General features: G+C 35.9%; 1 protein-coding gene across 1 annotated transcript in view; it reads left to right on the forward strand.

The window, feature by feature from the left end:
* Nucleotides 1–19203, forward strand: part of LOC120532242 (ankyrin repeat domain-containing protein 31-like) — a 66581-nt gene extending 47378 nt beyond the window's left edge. Inside the window, exons 16-19 of the mRNA XM_039758092.1 lie at nucleotides 9729–10779; nucleotides 10912–11052; nucleotides 11989–12109; nucleotides 18524–19203. Of these exons, the coding sequence (XP_039614026.1) occupies nucleotides 9729–10779; nucleotides 10912–11052; nucleotides 11989–12109; nucleotides 18524–18663 (1453 nt within the window). The 3' untranslated portion in view covers nucleotides 18664–19203. The remainder of the gene's footprint in view (nucleotides 1–9728; nucleotides 10780–10911; nucleotides 11053–11988; nucleotides 12110–18523) is intronic.
* Nucleotides 19204–20374: the final 1171 nt, after the last annotated feature.

Consider the following 20374-nt stretch of genomic DNA (forward strand, 5'->3'; position numbering starts at 1 on the left):
CCATCACTGACCCACCACCAAACCTGTCATGTTGAACGACGTTGCAGGCAGCATATCGTTCTCCTTGTCTTCTCCAGACTCTTTCACGCCTTTCACAGCTGCTCAGGGTGAACCTGCTCTCGCCTGTAAAAGTACAGGGCCAGTGGCGGACTTGCCAATTCTGGTGTTCTTGAGCAAATGCCAGTCGAGCTCCACGGTGCTGGGCAGTGAGCACAGGGCCCACTACAGGACGTCGGGCCCTCAGGCCATCTTCATGAAGTCTGTTCCTGATTGTTTGGGTAGAGACATTCACACCAGTGGCCCTCTGGAGGTCATTCTGTAGGGCACAAGCAGTGCTCAGCCTGTTCCGCCTTGTACAAAGGAGCAGGTATCGGTCCTGCTGATGGGTTGAGGACCTTCTACGGCCCTGTCCAGCTCTCCGAGAATAACAGCCAGTCTCCTGAAATCTCCTCCATGTTCTGGAGATTGTGCTGGGAGACACATTAAACCTTCTTGCTGCAGCACGTGTGGATGTGCCATCCTGGAGAAGTTGGACAACCTGTGCAACTTCTGTAGGGTTAAGGAATCGCCTCATACTGCCAGTAGAGATAATTACTCAAGCCAAAACTAGCACGAGTGGAGAACCAGCCAAAAAGATCAAGAGGGAGAAACTTGAAATGACCTCCACATGTAAAACCAGTCCTGTTTTGAGGGTTTTCTAATTGTTGACACTTTAGTGCACCTGTCGTTAAGTCCATGAACACCAATACAGCTGAAAGTGATTAACAATGACCTCAGCTGCTTAACCAACCAGAAAATTATCAGACAGGTTTAATTGATTTCATGCCAGGCCCAATAAAAAAAGTGTTCCTTTAATTTTTGTAAGCAGTGTACATTTATATCATGTCATTTTATAACCTGATTAGTCCTAAACAAGGTCATGGGTTTGGGCGTGTTGCTGGAGCTTATCCCAGCTAGCACAGGGCAAAAGGCAGGAACAAACCATGGACAGGGCGCCAGTCCATTGCAGGGTGAACACACACACACACACACACACACACACCCCCACTCTCACACTAGGGTCAAATTGGTATTGCAAATCCAACTATTTCTGTATGTCTTTGGACTGTGGTATGAAACCTTACTGCAAGGCAGCAGTGCCACCATGCTGCCATATATATGGCAATATAAATATAAATATATAAAATATATAATATGCACTTTACATATGATGACAGAGCCGTAACAAATTTGTCATTGACTGATTGGACAGTTGGTATTTGATCAACCTTTTAGAGTTACAGAAATGCGCCTTTATTTTTCCATTTGTGTTTTTGGGAGTTAATTCTCTAGATCTCACAAAAACGTATTGCATTTTTTTTTGCAATTGGGGTACATGAAGATTAAGTGAGTTGCTCAGGTTTGATACCATATAAAGTGGCTAGATCCCAAAATGTCCCCTTGTATAATGGTGGCATTGCATGGTCTAAAATCAAGAGAATTATTATCATATTTCTTTTTTAAGGATGACGGCTTACAGTTGTCATCGAATTTGGAATGTTGGGACAATGTGCTATTTAAAGACAAACAGTCCCTGATGCTGTCCAAAAGATCTAATTCTACTGTATACAGAAAGTACTTTACAGATTCCTATACATATTTGTTTATTGCCATTGCACTTAGTACAACAAAATTGCAGCAGTCTTAAAGGTGCATTCACATATAATGGACATAATTAAATTCTAATACAATACAATATAATGTAATACAACAGAATGACTAAATAATGCATTTAGGTACAGTATAATGCATATGTGAATTGATTTCAATAGCAGAAATAGATACATAATATAACTTGCAAAGAATATAAACATGTACTTATAGTGCAAGAGTGACTGTTGTTATATTGGTCTTTGTCAGTCATTAGACGTGTTTAGTAGTATTAATTTCTCATATGGCTGTGAGGTAGAAACTGTTCTTAAGCCTGCTTGCCTGCGACTCGATGGACCTGAACTGCCTACCAGAGGGCAGCAACTCAAGACGGGTGTCCAGGGTGAGAACTGTCTTTCATGATGTTGGCTGCTCTGTTGTACAGCCAATAATTTTAGTATATGATCCTCTGGAGGGCTCTCCTGTCTACCAATGAGCTTCTGGCATACCACATAGAAATGCAGTATGACAGCACACTCTCAATGGAGCAGCGGTAAAAGGACACCAGAAGTTTCTCCTTCAGGATGTTTTTTTCTGAGGATCCTATGGAAGGAGAGTCTCTGCTGTGCCTCCTTGTCTGCCACTGTGGTGTTTATGGACCAGGAAAGATCTTCTACAACGAGTCTATCCGGAAACTTGAAGAAAGGAACTCTTTCCACACAATCTCCATTGATGTGTATTGGGTTGTGGTTTGTGTTGTGATTCCAGAAATCTTTTATAAGTTCTTTTGTTATGGAAGAATTCATGGTGAGGTTGTTCTCAATGTTGTTTTTAGTCTTTGGACTTCATCCCTATAGGCTGTCTCGTCTCCTTCTTAAATGAGTCCAATCACAGTCATGTCTTCCGCAAATTTAATGACGCTGTTGGTAGAATGAGAGGGTACATAGTCATAGGTTTAGGGCTCAAAACACACTTTTGTGGGATGCCAGAATTTTGTGTGAGTGTGGAGGAGAAGTAGGGGCCTAATCTAACTATCTGAGGGTGGTTAGTCAGAAAATCTTTGATCCAGGGGCAGAGAGTTTGTGAAAGTCCTAAGCCAGTGAGTTTTGTGACCAGTCTATCTGGGAAATATATCATAATTGCTGAGCTGGAATATACGAAGAGTATCATACTATAGCACAAGACTGCACATGACTCAAGGGAATTATTAAAGTAGGGGTCTGCTTGGGTGGATTTTTAGCCTGATGTCTTTAATGCTTAGGGAGAAAAACTATTCCTGTCCCCTATAGTGATTCCTGGGCTTGACTCGAAGTGACCCCAATATACTACAGTAGAAAGAGAATAAACTATTAGTGGAAACACACTTACTGTTTAAACTCAGCTACACCTATCATGGCTCACCTATTTAAAAATAAATTAATTAAAAAATGAATGTCCTCTTAAATTTGCCACACATGAACTTATGTAAGCTGTGTGTGGACAAAGTCCAGTTGTAATTTATTTTATGAACTTTCAACCAAAAACGACATCTGAAGGGTCAAATTAATGGGCTTGTATGAAATAATATAATTTTAGTAAGTATGTATGACTTGATAATGTATTATAAGTAGAACAGAATATTTTGGTTCAAATGTGCTTTTATTTTTTTAACTGATATTGTGAAGTACATTGTAGAAAATATGACACAAATCAATCAAGAATACAATCAGTACAACATTGCATAAAATTGTTCCATATGAATTTGAACAACCAATGTCTACCCAGTTCTCAGAGATACTGTATGTGACAAAAAAGGGTCTAATGTGAATTAGTTCTTCATAAGGTAGATATTGGGGCTGTCATAATACCAGAATGTTTGTATTTGATACCAATACCAATTCAATTTTACAATACTTGATACCTACTTGATACCATGGCAAAAACAGACATTTCATTTAATGTCTTTTTATTTAAGGTACCTTCATTACTCAAGTGAACAATATTGTGCCTTTATCTGTTACAGAATATAGAATATACAACATCAATATTAACAGTAACAATATATTTAATATATCTAGTCTTTAATATATCTAACTATAGCTATCAAGTAGTTATACAACTTTCATTTTTGGAAACTAGTATAGACATTCAGAAATAACAAAATGCAATGCAGAGCTTCAATTTTAAGGTGTCACGAGACATTGAGCTCCCCAGTGTCTATGTTATAATCTTGAGAAGATTTCAGTATAGAGTTTTTATAAAGAAACATATCATCATTGGCATTTTCTCTCCTGTAACTGAAATGTACTGCTTAAAATCAATACTAAAATAAAAGTTCAATCATTATACAGTATATTTGTACTATTGAATCAGTGAATTCCAATATAATTCAGAATATATTTTTATTTGAATAAACTCTTTAAGGCAGGTTTTGTAACTTGCTTTTACAATATGGTTTGTCAGAGAATCACTCTGTTTAGGGCTGCCAACTGTCCTCATTTTCCCAGTTATGACCTCATTTTTAACGCACCATGACTGTCACACATTAGCCTCAGATAAAAAGTGTTTATATCTGTTTTTGGAAAAGAGTAGTTAACACTTGCTGTTTACAGTATGCTGGCATTAACTGTGCTAATTTAACAACTTTTTATGTAATCTGCGCAATTGCAAATCTGAGCCTGCATCTTTCCTGCTTTGTAAGATTTAATTGCATCTTGAATTTTGAAAAGCCACAAAAGTTTATCCAGTTCGTCTATGTACAGTACAGTGAGCTTTGGCATTTCTTTAATTGTATGATTTGTATTATCTTATATATAAACTTCTATGCGTGAAAGTGTGTGTGTCTGTCCAGCCTTAAAGTGAGAGGTGGAGTTGGGGTAAGTGCTTCATCTCCAAGGGACCAGAAAACTTGTTTAGCCGCTAATAACCCAAGCGAGGCTAGCACGTAAGCAAAACGAAACCTCAGAAGGAAGACAAAGTCGGTTGGCCGCTAACATTGGCAAAACGTTATCCCTTTTACTTTTCCTCCCGCCACTAATACACAAGCGAGGCAAGCACGTCAACAAAACAAATCATCCTAGGAGAGAGAGGCCCAGAGTAGTTTCTTTCAATTACCTGACATCTCTATATTTCAATTTTTTTCTGATGATTTCAATAGTTTCTAGGACCCCGGGCTTTTTACAGCATAGGTTTACACAGGTAGTGTAGTATAATAGGGAAGAGCATCCTTGATGTATTGATAGCCACTGCCAACAACTCCATAATGAAGAAAGAAGAGTGGGGAGACTGAGGATAACCCTTCCTAAATAGAAAAGGATGAGAGATGCCTAAATTTGTGAAATATATTAATCATGCTCACAATCTCTGGATCAAAGTACCTGTGCACAACCTGCTAAATGAATGCCCAGTTTAGTTAACCATATATCTTTTTAGCATTCAGTGAGGACAATGCTGCAGGGTTTGGAAATGTTGTGAAAGAGTCTGCATACATTGTCTGAGGCTAAGTGGAAATGGATTAAACCAGTTTGAGGTGGTCCAATTAATGAATAACATATTGCAACCAGTGATGTAGAACTTTAGCAGAGTTTAACATTAAAATTAATTAAGGTTAATGGTCTGAATCTTTTGGCACTGGGTTTGCAGTATTATCACTATACTGTTTAAACAATTGGGGAAACAGCTGCAGTTATAAGAGAGGAAAATAATGTTGCTTCCAATTGGTTGCTGAACTGTCGTCATGTGCTGGGGTCTTATATTTTATTCATGGTGCCCAGATATTCTTGAGTTTTAGTATGATAGTGACAATAGTCAGCTGTATCTGGTTTCCAAAACATCTAATAAAAGTTAATGCTTCAGGATTAGTTGCTTCCTTTTGTATAATATTCTCTTGAACAGTATAAACTATTTTTTAGGAGGGGGGCATACTGTAGCTCCTGCTTCTCCACCACAGTGTAGTACAATGTCTGCAAAACCACCACCGCTACAACACAATTTGTTAGACAACCTTGCTAATACCTCGACTTTCACCCATGAAGATGACTTGAACTTTGAACTTAGCCACTTGGAACAACTTTTCATACCTTGTTTTGTAGGGAACAAGCCATTCTTTTACAGAATGGACCAGAGCTTTATATCTTTGAATTCTCATTACAATTGCATTATACAAATCTGTGAATTCCAAGTAAACATTGGTCACAAGGATATAATCTATAACAACCAAGATTCAACCCTTATCTTTACTTAGTGTATACTAGAAAGCAAGACACATACATCACACAGTCAAATATATTTATCTTATGTATAAAGTAGACTGTAACAATCTTGCAGTCTTGTATGTTATCATCCAGTTGATGCTCGGAACCTTTCTGGTGTGCTCCGTAAAAGCAACCCACAGTTTTATCATTGTACTCCATAAAAGCACAAAAGGCTCAGTAGTATTATTTGTTTGTCATTTAATGTTTGTTTTTGTTAACTATATTTTCATTTTGTGTTATACTTACTGTAACAATGTTGTAGTGGTAATAGAATTAAATCAACCTAATAATAATATTAATTTAGTTGACGTCCTTGAATGTATGTCTATATTTTGATGAATATAGGCTACCTGTTATATATAAGATAAGTAAGCAATTTTATTTTTTATCTACCATAAACATACTATATTTATTTTGTGGATTTAGCAGCTTTCTTTGCGATTTTTGTTTATTCATTAATGAACAAGATGTAATTTGTTTTGCAGCATCGTAGCTAACGTGTTAGTGTTACAGTTTTTTTATTAAAAAGTAATAGGAAGATTTTTTTAATACATTCATAATCAAAAGTTATCAAAATTGAAGTTGAAGTATAGACCAAATATAGCTATGATATTTAACTTATTTATGTAGGTAAAATATTTAACATTTAATTGATTGTAAAATAATTTCAATTGGAAGAGACTAATTGGAGATTCTATTTTGTTTTTATGTTATCATCCAATTGATGCTCAGAACTTTTCTGGTGTGCTCCGTAAAAGCAACCGACAATTTTATTTATTTATTGTGCTCCATAATCATGAAAAATCCATAGTATTATTTGTACTGTATATCTGTGTATTCATGTATACTCATTCATCAAAAAACACTATTTCCAGTTTTGTTAAAAATCTGAAATTTGGTAGGATATTAGGTCAGTAGTAATCCAGTACGAAAAGACATTTCAATATATCAGTATTGAGGGGTTTTGAAAGTGGGATGGGGAAAAACAAATTTATTACCCTTGCTAAAGTACCCCAGGTCACTAGAGTGCAATGGGGGTTAAATCACAGGAGTATTGGGGCATTCAGACAGACTGACCTTCCTCAGTTATACTCTGTGGTGAGAGATGTCTGCTGAGGAAACTAGTGCTGCTGGGGTGTGGGGGAGCTTCTTAGGAGTACCTGCAAGCACCTGGCTGGATAACCTGGATGCAGTAGGAAGGACTTACTAGATTGGCTTTCCTGACCCGAGCATAAAAGGCCTCTGCAGTCCGTATACAGGGAGCTTTGGAGTTGGGAAGAAGCCATTATTAAGTGGCTAGGTAAGGAAATTAAGCTTAGGTTTTTGTTATTCTTAAGTCCCAATGTATTTTTGGGGCACTGATTTGAATGTTCACCTGCTCTGGGTAATAAAAATATTTTCTTTTGTCACATTGTGACAGGATAGTGCAGGGTACATTGGTATAGTTTTTTTTTTTATATATATAATATGAAAAGGCTTGTCAGACACCCCCGTCTCCTTAAATATCTTTCCAGGGCCAGAAGTGTACTGTTCATGGCCAGGATGGAATCTACTGTATATTGTTTTTCCTGTTATTTGAGAGTCAGATATTGGGTAGTGTCTTAAAAACAAAGAATTATCTGAAAATATGATTCTCATGATTGTTCTAAATATATTTAAGAGAACCTTACCTGAAACAATATTTTTAATATTATCTGCAACAAGAGTGACTCATATACATAGAGCTGCTATTTGAGCTCCTTATCTGGAAGGTGAAGGATAAGGATTGGGTACTGTACTCTAATTTTGTCCTTCTGTGGCAGTATATGTTTTATAAAGATCATGTACAATGGGCCTTTTAAATAATAAAGGAATTTCAAGATTGAATAACAATCAAGGAACATCAGACTTAACCCTGGTGACTAATAATACTATAAATCAGCTAAGAACTAACTATAACTAACATGTAAAACACACTTTAAGTTAGACAACTCCTGAAAGAAAATTGAATTAAAGTGAAAAGGAGTTTAAGATTGCTTAATTATACTGCACCATATTTTAATCAGAATGGTAAAATTGTTGTGTAAATGAAGAACACAGTAGTATTTGTGAAATAATGCAACAATTGTTTCAACATAATGCAACCTGAAATTAATTTACATATAAAGTGTCTGGTAAGCTGACTCCTTTGACCCATTCCAAAATAGAAGAAATATGCAAGTGGCAAATTGATAACCTTAAAATATCCAGCATTATTCATTTGAGATATAGTATGTAGCATTTGCCAAAGAAAGTATCATACTGTATGGTTTTAGCAAAAGTTTTTTTTTTTTATTCAGATCTTAGCCAAATATAGTTCATTAACTGTACACTTTATACCTATCAGAGATGGCATATTGCATATGTTAGCAAAGGTCTTTTAGAAAAGTAACAAGGAGCATTTGAGGCAAAATGGGTCTGTTACTCTGTAGCATTTAGATACTTATATAGGTTATATGGTAACACACTGGTAGAAAATAGAAACACAAAGTTTTCTGTAAAGACATTAAAAAAAAGTACCGTTATAGCTTGTGTATGTTTCATACTCACAAAAACATTGTCGATTTCTTTTAGCACTTGGACAAGTAAGACAGTTGGTGCAGTGAGGCATTGCAACATTTAAAAACATACAGAACCTTTATGTGGCACTTTTACCCAATGAGGTCCAGGTGGAACAATGCCTGATCGAGTCATCTTTAAAATGGCCTTAATTCAAAACTTAGGTAACAGCAAGACAAAGGCTACACTTCATCAGTTTTTACACGAAGCCTTCTTTCCTGACCTAAACCTAATAGAGCACCTTTGGGATGCTGTTAATTGCAGCATCCAGAGACTTGACCTTCACCTGCAGAAATCAGATAAGATCCCACTGCTACAGATTCAGAATCTCATTAGCTGTATGTGCAAGAGGTCACTAGAAGTGGTAGCTGTAAGAGGCAGTCACACAAGATACTGAAGGACTGCATGAATACTTTTGTTGCCATTCAATGATGTTATTGTTTTCCTGTTGTTTTTCTTGTTTTATTGTTTGATTTTCCCATCATTCTCACTTCTTTATTGGTAACTCAGCAATGAAAAATTTGAAATTTCAGACCAAAAAATGTTGCTTTTCTTCTTTTCATCAGTTTGTATGACTGGCAAATTACCTATATAATTTTCTAAATGAAACATTATTATGTTTGTCACATTCATTATATACACTGCTAAATTATTTCATTTTAAAGATTATATATGTAAATAATTACGTACATATTGTGACGAATGGCTTCGGCCCTTTTCTGGCCTGGAGGTCAATGTACTGGAAGACATGCAGATGTGCACATGACATTGCCTCAACTGGAGCGCTACATGGCAGCCCCCCAAGGTTGCAGTGGCACCTCAGACTCCCGCAGGGCTCTATGGGAGTTGCAGTTTAGCAAAGCCCTTTTGGGTTGCATGGGGGCTGCCAGGAAGAGCTGCAGAACCCTACTTTGGTTTTCCACCTCACCTGGGAGTACTTCCAGATAACACTAATAAGTCACCTGAAGTGCTCCCAGGTGCAGCATAAAAGGAACTGCTTCATTTTACTCGGGGAGCAAGAGTCGGGAGAGAGAGAGACTAAACTTGCCAAGAGTGGAAGTGGAAGGAGGAATAGAAAAGAAGAAAGACAGAAAGAAAGAGAAAGAAAGAAAAGTGTTGGCTTACTGTGCTTTGCATTATTATTATACTTTTCTGCTGTGGGGAGCGAGGGAAAAGTGCTTTCCTACTTGGAAATAAAGTTGCAAAGACTTGTGCCTAGAGTATGTCTGTGTTGGGTTTGGGTGGCTGGTGTGGTCACAATGTATTCATTTATATTCTATTTATTTGCAGGATTTCACCTAATTCTTCACAGCAAGGAATCTTAAAAATTCGGATGACTTCTTCAGACCCTGAACAAGAAAAGTTTGAAATGGTGCTCAAGAAACAAGATGAACTTAGGCAAAAGTTGAAGGTTCTACACAACTGTTTTTTGAATCATCAGAAAAATCAGACCAAAAATGTACTGTTTGCTAATTCAAGTGAGAATGAATCTACTGATAACTTTAATATCAGTCAGCGTTATGATAATGAGAATGAAATATCCACCAGAGCAAAGGATATGTTAGAAAAGATTCAAGCAGATGTGGAGCTCTCTTTAATTGATACGCATAAAAATATCCAGCAGGGTGAAGATGATGTAGACTCTAACTGTCATACTGTAATAAACTCTTTTGAAGATGTACCTTTCTTAAACAAATGTAATGATGTACCTGTACATAGTCACAGCAATAATGAAATACTCAACACTTGTGCAAAAGGAGTTGTCAATATGATGGTGCCTTGTCAAGTAAATACCCTTTCAGATTCAATGAGTACAATTGTTGAACCAATGACTTCATCTAATACTTTTGTTAAGACTCTTATTTCTGGAAGTAATGACTTTCAGGCTGGATTTCAAGACAAAGATATACAAACTAGCATTGAATGTAGCAATCCTGCACCTCCTCCATTAAAGAACTATATAAATCATATGGTTACAGCTATGGACAGAAATTCTGCGGTTGATTTGAAAAATGAAAAGATTCTGAACTTAACTGAAAAAAATATGAAATTCAATGGTAATACTTCAAATGTTTCGGTGACTTGTAATAGTCTTGAAAACTCTCTCAGAGTCAGAAGTGTTAGTGAAATAATTCACAAATGTAAAGGACAGGCAAGCAATACTGCACTATTGTCTGAAGATTTTAAACAAGGTGCAGTCAAAAAGTCCAGCAATAAGACTAGTGACAAAATGTATCCATCTGACAATTTATTAGAAAAGAAATGGAAAAAGCGTTTGATTGGCCTTATTAAAAAACATGTCATAAAACCAGGAAAGGATGTTTTACAAATAACCTTACAGGTAAATGTATTTTCATTGTATATTTCGTTAAAAAACATTAGGTGCTGTTAAGTTGTAAATCTAAAATAGATATCAAAACTCATATAATTTAAACGAATGGTGAAGTTTCATTAATAAATTATTTCTTTCCAGGACACATGTTATAAAGCTACTCTCATGTACAATGGGAGCATTCGGTTTCAAAGCAGCCAGGTTTTTTTTAGTCCCTTGCAATGGACACAATCTCTTCTAGGCCCAAATAGTCCAGTGACATCGACATTTGCATGGAGCAAGGTAAAATTAATTTTCTGATGATTGTAAGTTTTTCTTTTCTTTTTCTTTTCTTTTTTTTAAGAATATGCTTCTTGGAACACTTGGTTGTTAGAGGAACACTTCTGCATGAACAGTTTTAACAGTGCAGACAGAGGAATATAAATTGTACAGGACTCCAACATATTTTACTTTTCTAATTTTGTAAATGTGTGGCAAAGGGTTACGATTGCAATACACTTTGTGAACAGTAATTGGTGAATAATGTGACAACCCAAATACACTGATTTCTTAGAAATGGCAGTTAAACTGGAGTACCTAGAGAAAACTTACAAAGACAGAGAGAAAACTGCAAAGTGGACTTGAGCACTGGTCAGATCGGGATTTTCAGCGCAGGTCTCTACACCTGAGAGAGTTTATTGCTTTTTGATAACTTTACATGTTACAGTATTTTTTTCTATTTGTTAATATACTGTAGGCAGTAATGCTATGATGTGAAATATCTTCCAGTTCTTCATAAAACAATAAACTAAAATATAAATTGTCTTGTTTACAGAATCTGAATGGTATAATAAAATGAGTTATTAGCAGTAAGACTGGAATGAAGTTTTAAAAAATACATCACATTAGCATTCAGAACCATGGATATCAACAATGAAAATCCATGCTCAAAAACAGACAGATGCTGTAATCCTAAATTAAAATTGACTATCAGTGGTGTTAATCTGGATCATGTTTACTGGTTCCTGCTTTGCACTCTGTGTTGCTGGAATTAGCAGTAGTGTCCTCTGACCCTAGACTTGAAGAGTGAGTTAGAAAAATTTATAAATTGATTCCTATTTTTGTAAAAAATTATGCATAAGTTTGGTTTTCCTAAATGTGAACTCTTCAGATTTGGTTTTGCTTTGAATCTTAAACCTTCCAATGTGTTTACAGAAGCTCTGTGTAATTTTTTTACAGGTTAAATATAAAGGTAAAGAGCTAATCTGTTACTTAGAAGAAGAGGATCCTTCAGTTACAACAGAAATATGTTTATCCCAAGCTCCAAGTGAACAAATTATATCCACAAGTAAATATCACAGTAAGTATTACTCACAGATACACATTTTATGAGAGGTGGGGGGGCAGAATTACATAGGTGATCCTAGTGTGATTTTAGGGCCCAAGTGCTGGTGTTATTTCTTTATATCTTTATAAATTGTTATGCTATATTGTTATTAGGATATATAATTTAGATGCATATCATGAAGAATTGATTAGCTTTATTGTTACGTTATTCTTATTAATAATATGTTACTCTATAGTTATTTCAAACACATTGGTAATTACAATTACACAACACCAGTTTGTTGTCATGCTATTTTTTATGTTCATGAGAAGCATGTTGGCAAAATGGTCAGCACTGCTGTCTCATAGCTCTAGACTGGGGTAATTTCTCCTCTTATGAACAAACTTTTTTCTCTGTACACACTGATTTCACATTCACATCCCAAAGACTTTCATAAATACATTCCTTACATAGTATGATAATTATTTGCTTGAAATTGGCTTGGCGTAATAATAAATATGCCCTGTCATGGACTGTTGCCCCATGTAGGACTGTTTGCCTGTCTTCCATATATATAATGAACTGTATTAACATCAAAATATTTTTTTACAAATGTAAGATTATATAGTGGTGTGAAAAACTATATGCCCCCTTCCTGATTTCTTATTCTTTTGCATGTTTGTCACACAAAATGTTTCTGATCATCAAACACATTTAACCATTAGTCAAATATAACACAAGTAAACACAAAATGCAGTTTTTAAATGATGGTTTTTATTATTTAGGGAGAAAAAAAAATCCAAACCTACATGGCCCTGTGTGAAAAAGTAATTGCCCCCTGAACCTAATAACTGGTTGGGCCACCCTTAGCAGCAATAACTGCAATCAAGTGTTTGCGATAACTTGCAATGAGTCTTTTACAGCTCTCTGGAGGAATTTTGGCCCACTCATCTTTGCAGAATTGTTGTAATTCAGCTTTATTTGAGGGTTTTCTAGCATGAACCGCCTTTTTAAGGTCATGCCATAGCATCTCAATTGGATTCAGGTCAGGACTTTGACTAGGCCACTCCAAAGTCTTCATTTTGTTTTTCTTCAGCCATTCAGAGGTGGATTTGCTGGTGTGTTTTGGGTCATTGTCCTGTTGCAGCACCCAAGATCGCTTCAGCTTGAGTTGACGAACAGATGGCCGGATATTCTCCTTCAGGATTTTTTGGTAGACAGTTGAATTCATGGTTCCATCTATCACAGCAAGCCTTCCAGATCCTGAAGCAGCAAAACAACCCCAGACCACCACACTACCACCACCATATTTTACTGTTGGTATGATGTTCTTTTTCTGAAATGCTGTGTTCCTTTTACGCCAGATGTAACGGGACATTTGCCTTCCAAAAGTTCAACTTTTGTCTCATCAGTCCACAAGGTATTTTCCCAAAAGTCTTGGCAATAATTGAGATGTTTCTTAGCAAAATTGAGACGAGCCCTAATGTTCTTTTGCTTAACAGTGGTTTGCGTCTTGGAAATCTGCCATGCAGGCCGTTTTTGCCCAGTCTCTTTCTTATGGTGGAGTCGTGAACACTGACCTTAATTGAGGCAAGTGAGGCCTGCAGTTCTTTAGACGTTGTCCTGGGGTGTTTTGTGACCTCTCGGATGAGTCGTCTCTGCACTCTTGGGGTAATTTTGGTCGGCCGCCCACTCCTGGGAAGGTTCACCACTGTTCCATGTTTTTGCCATTTGTGGATAATGGCTCTCACTGTGGTTCGCTGGAGTCCCAAAGCTTTAGAAATGGCTTTATAACCTTTACCAGACTGATAGATCTCAATTACTTCTGTTCTCATTTGTTCCTGAATTTCTTTGGATCTTGGCATGATGTCTAGCTTTTGAGGTGCTTTTGGTCTACTTCTCTGTGTCAGGCAGCTCCTATTTAAGTGATTTCTTGATTGAAACAGGTGTGGCAGGAATCAGGCCTGGGGGTGGCTACGGAAATTGAACTCAGGTGTGATACACCACAGTTAGGTTATTTTTTAACAAGGGGGCAATTACTTTTTCACACAGGGCCATGTAGGTTTGGATTTTTTTTCTCCCTAAATAATAAAACCATCATTTAAAAACTGCATTTTGTGTTTACTTGTGTTATATTTGACTAATGGTTAAATGTGTTTGATGATCAGAAACATTTTGTGTGACAAACATGCAAAAGAATAAGAAATCGGGAAGGGGGCAAATAGTTTTTCACACCACTGTATATCCTGCTGTGAAAGGAGCACAACTAGAAATGTGAAGTAATTGAAATCTCAGTTAAGAATACCCCATTTCTCCTACAAAAAAAATCTGAATAAATGTGTGTGCTCTAATTTAACACTGGTAATGACTATAACATGGTCTTAAAGTTACATGTATATTATTTCGCTTATCAATTTTTACCAAAGCGACTTACAAAAGAAGTCAATGTTATCAAGTAGTAAACAGTCTGGGAGGCTTTTTTGAAAAAAAGTATTACAGAACAAAGTTGCACAATTGGTCATTACAAGTGAAGAGCTCAAAACAAAATACAAGCTTATTACATTTCCTCAGTTTAGGAACAAATCAAAGCCAGTAACAATTAGACAGATTATTAGAACATGAGAGTCTTCAAATGATTCTTAAACACATTGAGAGAGTCAGCATTTCAAGAGGAGCTGGACAGCTTGTTTCATGAGCTAGGCGCTACAAATTAAAAGAGACTAGATTGAGATTTGATGTCACACAGAACTGGCATCACCAGATACCATTCATCAGCTGAACAGGAGAACAGCATCATGGAACCTCACAAGTGTCCCATATGTATAAATGCTAACCCACTGACTACACTGCAGGCAAGGCAGGAATTAGGGATTTGAACTTAATATGTGCTGCTACAAGGAGCCAATGTAGTAATCTGAAAAGAGGAGTGACATGTGCCTGCCTTGGCTTGTTAAATAACAATATGTTCCCATTTTGTCTACAGACAGTTATGGACCGTTCAAGACCTCTGTAATTACAGATAATTTAGTAGGTACACCAAAGTTGAGGTCACAGGTTTTCAGGTTGGCAGCCTCCAGAGTTTGGATGGAACAGACAGCAAGTTGCCAATGTTATATCTGATATATTATTTTTCTAATGTCAGAATTCTTCATGAATTGCTTTGTCACTTTCCATTGCATTCAAATTCAATTTGCCCTTTCTGCTGTTTAAATGTAATGTATAATTCTGAATTTGTCCGCTAGATGGCGATAGGCTGCAACTTAATTTTTTGACATGGATATTAAGTTACAGTATTTAACATTTTACATTATTACAGACAGGCGTGTGCATCGTATATCCATGTAGAAATGTATATTTTATCTGGGTTTGCATGCTTAAATGAGGTGCAGATTTTATGCATTTATATGTGTAAGTATATTGAACAGTTTTGTTTTTTATTTTGTGAATGTAAATAATGTCTGATCAACGTATTCAGATTCAGGATTTTTGATACTGATGAATTAATTATATATATTTGCTACTTGGTACATTAGACGGTCTAAAATTAAAACATGATGCTTGCATAATTATTCAGACCTTACACCTTAATGTCTGGTTGTGTCACTTTTTAGCCACAATAACAGATTAAAGTTATTTGGGCCACATTTTTTAAATATTATTTATAATTCAACAACTTGAAAATCTTAAAAAAACATCTATTCAAGACACTATACACTTATGTATTACTAGATAGAAGTTGCTAGGGGCAAAGGCTCCAATAAAAGAGATAGATAGATTAAAATCCAGTATTTAAAGCAAAAGTTTCTTGAGAGTAGTAATTCTGTCAGATATAGTGCTGCTGCAGCAAAGGGCTACTGTTTTGAAAAGAGTGAGAGAGAGAAAAAATGGAGAGCTGGCAGGAGCCTTAAAACTCTCAGCCAATGGGAGGCAGCACATGACTGAAAAGCCACATCAAACCTGAGGTCAGATTGAGTCCAGGGTGAGGACAAGAGTCAGGGCCAAAGCCTTATGAGAAAGTGGGTAAGCCATTCCACCTGTCAAAATATATTTTAAAAATGTACACACAGTGGTGCTGCAGGGATTTCATTTACTTTTGTCTATTGATTAATATTTTGTATTCCAACTTTTCATCTATTCCTTTTATTTTCCTTGATGCATTTAGTGAAGAGTAAAGCAAAATGACACCTTTTATTGGTTAACTATAAAGATTGCAATATGCTAGGAAACTCCGGCCCCTTCAGGCAAGATGTAATACACAAATTGGAGTTCCCTGTGTTTATATATACACACTAGGACAAGAAACAGAAATCTTAAATGTAAAAAATTAATAGACTCCTTAAGGCTAGGGTTCATTTAACAAGAGAGAAGAACAATGTATGGTCAAGGTCTTTGAAATTATGAAAGGTGAGGAGAGGCACCACAAGGGTACAAACTCTTATAGAAACAATGAAGCACCCAAAATCTCAGTCTCTACATACATATAAGAAAGTCAAATGTGCCACAGATTTCAAAAACAGTGTGTTTATTTTAACATAAGCAAAGCACAGTGAAACTAATTAAACTAAGTAAATAATAACAACAAAAAGGCAACTTTGCAATCTGTGATATTTATCTTGGGCTATACAATAAATTAGTCTCACACATTTGCTTTTTGTGTTGTTGTAGTTGTTGTTTCTAGTAGTATGAGTAATTGATGAGCATATATTGGACAGTGTGTCTAGTAAGTTTTACTTTACATTTTATTGTAAAGATTGTGAAGGTGGTTCACCTCCCGGGTCCTCCCTGCGTGGAGTTTGCATGTTCTCCCCGTGTCTGCGTGGGTTTCCTCCGGGCGCTCCGGTTTCCTCCCACAGTCCAAAGACATGCCGGTTAGGTGGATTGGTGATTGTAAATTGGCCCTAGTGTGTGCTTGGTGCGTGAGTGTGTTTGTGTGTGTCCTTGCGGTGGGTTGGCACCCTGCCCAGGATTGGTTCCTGCCTTGTGCCCTGTGTTGGCTGGTATTGGCTCCAGCAGACCCCCATGACCCTGTGTTCGGATTCAGCGGGTTGGAAAATGGATGGATGGATTGTGAAGGTTGGAGGAGGATAATTAATTTGTACTTTTTGGTTTTCTTGGAATTTGACATTTTTTAATGCTTCTGCATGTGACAGAAGTGTTTGACACTTCTTTGTTCACATGGAGACTAGATGGAATGATCAACATTCTTTTTTCTGATATTCCCAATAACCTCCTTGCATGACACTGGAGCAGAAAACAATGATTTACATCAGAAGCTTACCCAGATTGTTCCCATATTTGATTTAGAAAACAATGGTTTTATATTTCATATTCACTATAATTCCATAGCTAAACAAACATCTGGGTTTGCCTGTCCAATTTAAACATACATCTAGCTAAAAGAAGAACAACAGAAGAATAATCCCTCTTAATGTTACGTTCATTTCCATTATTTTATCTATAACTGGGTTGTAATTTATGACTAAGCTGACCTCATATGATTGAATACAAGTGGGTATATGAGTGTGCCAGTGGTGAACCAGAGCCCATCTAGACCTAGTTCTGACCTTGCCCCTGATGCTGTAAGGAATATGCTTGAGCCTTTGTGACCCAGAGTTGGATTAGTTGATTTTAAAATGTATATACTGAACACACTCGCAACTGCATCTCATGTAGTAGACAAGCACAGAAAAGAAATGGATACACTTTAAGAAGATATTGACTTCACAGGTTTCTTTCTTCCTTTACATCTACTGTATTCCATTAATGTTCCATGCAAGGAATTTACTAAGTGTGTATCCTAATCTCTGCAGTAGAGTTGATTTGAAGAAAAATGTAAGGTACTTAGTTAAAATTTAAATGCATATGAAGGTGCCATGGTAAAAACATGAATAGAAAAAAATCTTACAATCTGGCTTTTACAGATGCTTTTTCAAAATTATAGGAAAGCTAGCCATTTGAAAATGTTTTATAGTGTTCGAAAGTGTGATTAATTTATTTGTTTTTTTAACCAATAGTATTTGCAAAGCAAAATGTTTCATTATTACCTTATGACATTTGAAGACAGTAGCAAGATATCCTTAGTTTTTTTTTTTTTAAGTACCATTTTACAACAAGAAATGACCTTCACAAAAAAGGCTATAACTGTGTCAAATGTCCTTTTCATATGAAATAAAATATGGTTCAAATGGCATGCAGCATAACATATTAAGGACCTTTAAAGCTTGGCTACAGTAATTTTTCTTTTGGTGTAAACAAAAACTGATCATATATGCTCATATTCAAATAGTTTGTTCTTGTTAAAATTTATTAGAAAGAATTAGAACTGAGTTAATTATTCCCATTTAGAAAAACATCATGAAGTTGCATTAGACCATAGAAATAAGAACATTCATCTACTAATTGAAGTATACTGTATATAATTATACATTTTTATAAATCTTTTTACAGATACTGCTCTTCAGTCTAATCCCTGCAGTTTTATGAATTTAAAAGAGATTCTTCTAATAAATGACAATGAATTTATGCCATGCCATATTATGAATCAACTCTGGAACTTATTTGCAGAATGTGAGGAGGTACCACAATAATTCTGCATGTAAAAAAGTTTTATGTTGTAGAAAAATATTTTTCCAACAAGTTTTCATCTGTATTATCAGATTTTTTTTGTTTGTGAACAAAACTTCCAAACAGCAATAGTAACGTGCCTCAATTTTTTCTGTGAATGGCTGACGCTTAAATGTATTTGCTAAGTACCAAAAAAATTACTCTTTATTGTGTTATTGTTTGTATATTACTTTATTGTTGGAACTGATAAATGCAGCATTTTAAAATTAACTTTCAGATGTTGCGTGGTATTGAGAAATAAACTTTTCTACTCACTACACACTATGTATGTCTATCTACAATATGTATAGGTTAATACTTGTAAATTCACATAAATTGTATTTTGTATGTGTGAAGTGAAAAACTGAGGATAGAAAACTGTTCAGCAAAAATTAAAGTGTTGAATTTCTAAACCCTGCCTCACTTGGAAATTTTGTGTTACAGACTTAAACTAATACATTTGGCAGACAATAGCTGTAGAATAACACACACACCTTGAATGAAGCATTTTACATGAAGTACACATGCAAAAAAGTAATTGATAAAAGTATAAATATTGTAGCCAGCATTATCACCCTTGAGATGGGCAGGGCCTGGACAGGTGATCAGGTGATTGACGGCAGGGTATTCAAAGGTGTGCTCAGCTCTGCGTTCCAGGAACCCCTGGAACTTTCTCGTTATACCTTTCAAGACCGAGAAGGAAGGTGGAGAGTCCCAAGGCATTATAAATACAGCCTTGCAGATGATAAAAGAGAGACCGGGAAAGGAACCCCACACGAAATGCTGGAAGACAATCGGGAACACTGGGAAAGCGGAATTGTCTGTCTAGTGAAGTGACTGTTATTTGTATGGGGTGTCTTGTTTTACAGCACAGTTTGATTCTGCTAGAAGACCACTGTAGTAGACCCTACTTTTCACATAATTTGAAAAATGTTTATATTTAAATGAGGAGACAATAAAATTAAACAATAATACTTGTCACGGTTTAATATGTCAATGATTAACCTAGCATTATTATTATTTAACAGCAATCAGATCAGCAGATGAAGATGAATGATGAATAAAAGAAAAAAGACTGATTAGATTATCTAGTCTATAACGAAGGAGGTGCATTTCTATTAATGGACTATGCTATGTTATCTTAAAAGACTAATTCTTAATACTAAGAAGGCGTGCTTCTTAATACAGCTAAATTATGTTAAGGATTACTGTGGCTTTATGCTGTTATATATGCTATACAGTAGCTGTTGTTTTGTCTCTAGTCAGATGATCATCTTCACTCCTGTATATTCCAGTGAGGTGGAATATATATTTTTACCATACATCGTACAAACTTCAAGGTATCAGTATAACAGCAGCTTTAGCAGTCATTGTTTATATTATAAAGAGGTTTTACAGGAGGTGCCATTGCAGTGTGGTTGCAAAACACATAAGCATACACATGATAGATGAATTCAACATAAAAGCCATTTTAAAGAGAAAAAATATGAGGAAACGAGTAAACTTCAAACATCCTGGCACAAATTCAGAATATGAAGGAATAAATGCTCATAAAAGTTGATTAATTAATACTCAATGCAGTAAATTCAGTCTTAATGCAGTTGCAATCATAAATAATGCAGTTTTAAAAGATTTGGGTAAAGGAGTTACCGATTTAAATTATACCAAACAAAATTAGGTTTTATGGTGATTATT

The sequence above is a fragment of the Polypterus senegalus genome, chromosome 7, assembly GCF_016835505.1.
Source record: "Polypterus senegalus isolate Bchr_013 chromosome 7, ASM1683550v1, whole genome shotgun sequence".
NCBI lineage: Eukaryota > Metazoa > Chordata > Cladistia > Polypteriformes > Polypteridae > Polypterus > Polypterus senegalus.